This window comes from Cariama cristata, unplaced genomic scaffold, assembly GCF_000690535.1.
Source record: "Cariama cristata isolate BGI_N322 unplaced genomic scaffold, ASM69053v1 scaffold8554, whole genome shotgun sequence".
In the NCBI taxonomy this organism is placed as follows: Eukaryota; Metazoa; Chordata; class Aves; order Cariamiformes; family Cariamidae; genus Cariama; species Cariama cristata.
The window spans coordinates 17,668-19,372 of NW_009613466.1; the positions used below are offsets into that span (position 1 = coordinate 17,668).

At 55.8% G+C, this 1,705-nt stretch overlaps 1 protein-coding gene across 1 annotated transcript in view; it reads left to right on the forward strand.

Moving 5' to 3' along the window:
- NOS1 (nitric oxide synthase 1 (neuronal)) overlaps positions 1-1,705 on the forward strand; it is a 38,283-nt gene that overhangs the window by 8,718 nt on the left and 27,860 nt on the right. Inside the window, 1 exon segment of the mRNA XM_009699035.1 lies at positions 1,595-1,675. Coding sequence (XP_009697337.1) covers positions 1,595-1,675 — 81 coding nt within the window.

Below are 1,705 nucleotides of genomic sequence, written 5' to 3' on the forward strand. Positions count from 1 at the left end.
TCTTGGGTTTTTATCTGACTGAAACCTTTTCATGTCCTCATGGGAGCCAAGGCACAAAAGAACAGCTTTGGGTTTTTTGGGGGGGACATAGAAAACCAAGTGAAAACTGCCCTGATGGCACCCGTACCTCCTCGCTTGCACCAAGCTGGCCACTTCCACCCTAAGGCAGCCAAGGTTTGGAAGGCGTCCAGCAGCCCAGTGTGATATTTTGGTAGCTGAACGTTGCTCTGTAAAGGCAGAAATATTGCATAAACCTTAGAGCACAGGGAGACCATCTTTAAGTGGAGTGTTTTCCCTAAGCTGTACCTAAAGATACAAGCTGGGGGGCAAGGAGGATCACGAAACCGAATTTGTTTGTACGTATGTGTCTTCCCGAGATGGTGTCAAGAGCACGGTGTCGGTGTGAATTATGTCCTGAGTGTGAGTGTCCTACTTTGGTCGGTGCCCAAAGCCCGCCGTCGTTAATGGGAAGGCTCGTTATTGACTTCAGTGGGCACCTGGAAGACTTTTAAGAACTGATGGCAGGAGCAAACTGATTGCCAGAGTGCATTACCTCGATGGTCTGTTGAGCAAGGGCGAAGGCAGCGTGGCTGCGAGCCTTGGGGCTGTGCCCGTCCTGGCCCGTGGCCCCGTGCAGCCGGACCCACAGAGCTCCTTCCCATGCGTGGCCTCACCAGGGCGGTCGGTGCGTGCGGTGCGGATACCACAGCCTGCCTTCTCTGAATATCACCTCTCTAAACCCCGTTTGTTTTTCTCCTTTGTGAGGGCTCATATGGCAGTGGTTTTCCATCACCTGCTTGGATGGCATTTAACAGCCTCACCGACAGCCCGCGGGACGTTCCCCAGGCAAAAGGCGTGCGATAGAGTGTGCGTGCCGTGGGTTACACCGCTCTCCCCACGCAGGCCAGGGCAGCCAGAGCTGGGGACGTCCCCAGTCCCCCAGCCCTACCAACATCCCCATCTCCGTGGAGGCAATCCATCAGTTTTCTTGAGTAAAATCACTTGTGCTCGCCGGCATTTGCAGCATCTGTAAAGGTCAGGAAGAGGAGAGCGAGCTGTCTCTCCCTCCTGGGAGCCACCTCTTTTTTCTTGGGTTTTTTTCATCTCCTCTGCTCATAAACACCAAGCTGCTTTGCAAACCCAGCTGGTTTTGCTGTGAGGGCGGTTTTGCAGCTGGAAGTGCATGCGGCTCTCCTTTCCCCAGCTCTGTGCTTACTTTCGCAGGGCTCCAGCCTGGGTTTTGGGGCGCAGAGGGTCTGGCGTGTAGCCCCACTAGAGCCAGGGTCGGGGCAGGGCTTTCCTGTAGTTTTGCAGGCACTGCGCTCGCCCATGCAGCAAAATTTCTATTGTGTTTGGGTTGCCCTCGCCGCAGTGATTCATCGCGGTGATTTCCTCCCCTCCCGTAGGGCGATGCGCAAATTTTCACTCCCATGGGAAGCAGCTGGAGCAGGTCCTGGAGCCATCGCTCTGGGACCTGGCCCTGTGGTCCCAGCACCCAGCCGCCCTCCAGTCTGCTGACCCAAATGGTTTTTAACCCTTCAGTTTCAGGGAAGGGGAAAACAAGCCGCAGAAAGACTTACCGGCTCGGATGGAGAACGACCGTGCCTTCGGTGATCTGTGGGGGAAGAGCAACGTGGCCATGGTGCTGAACAACCCCTACTCGGAAGCGGAGCAGGTAAGAGCCCATGGCTCCCACCCCTTTGGG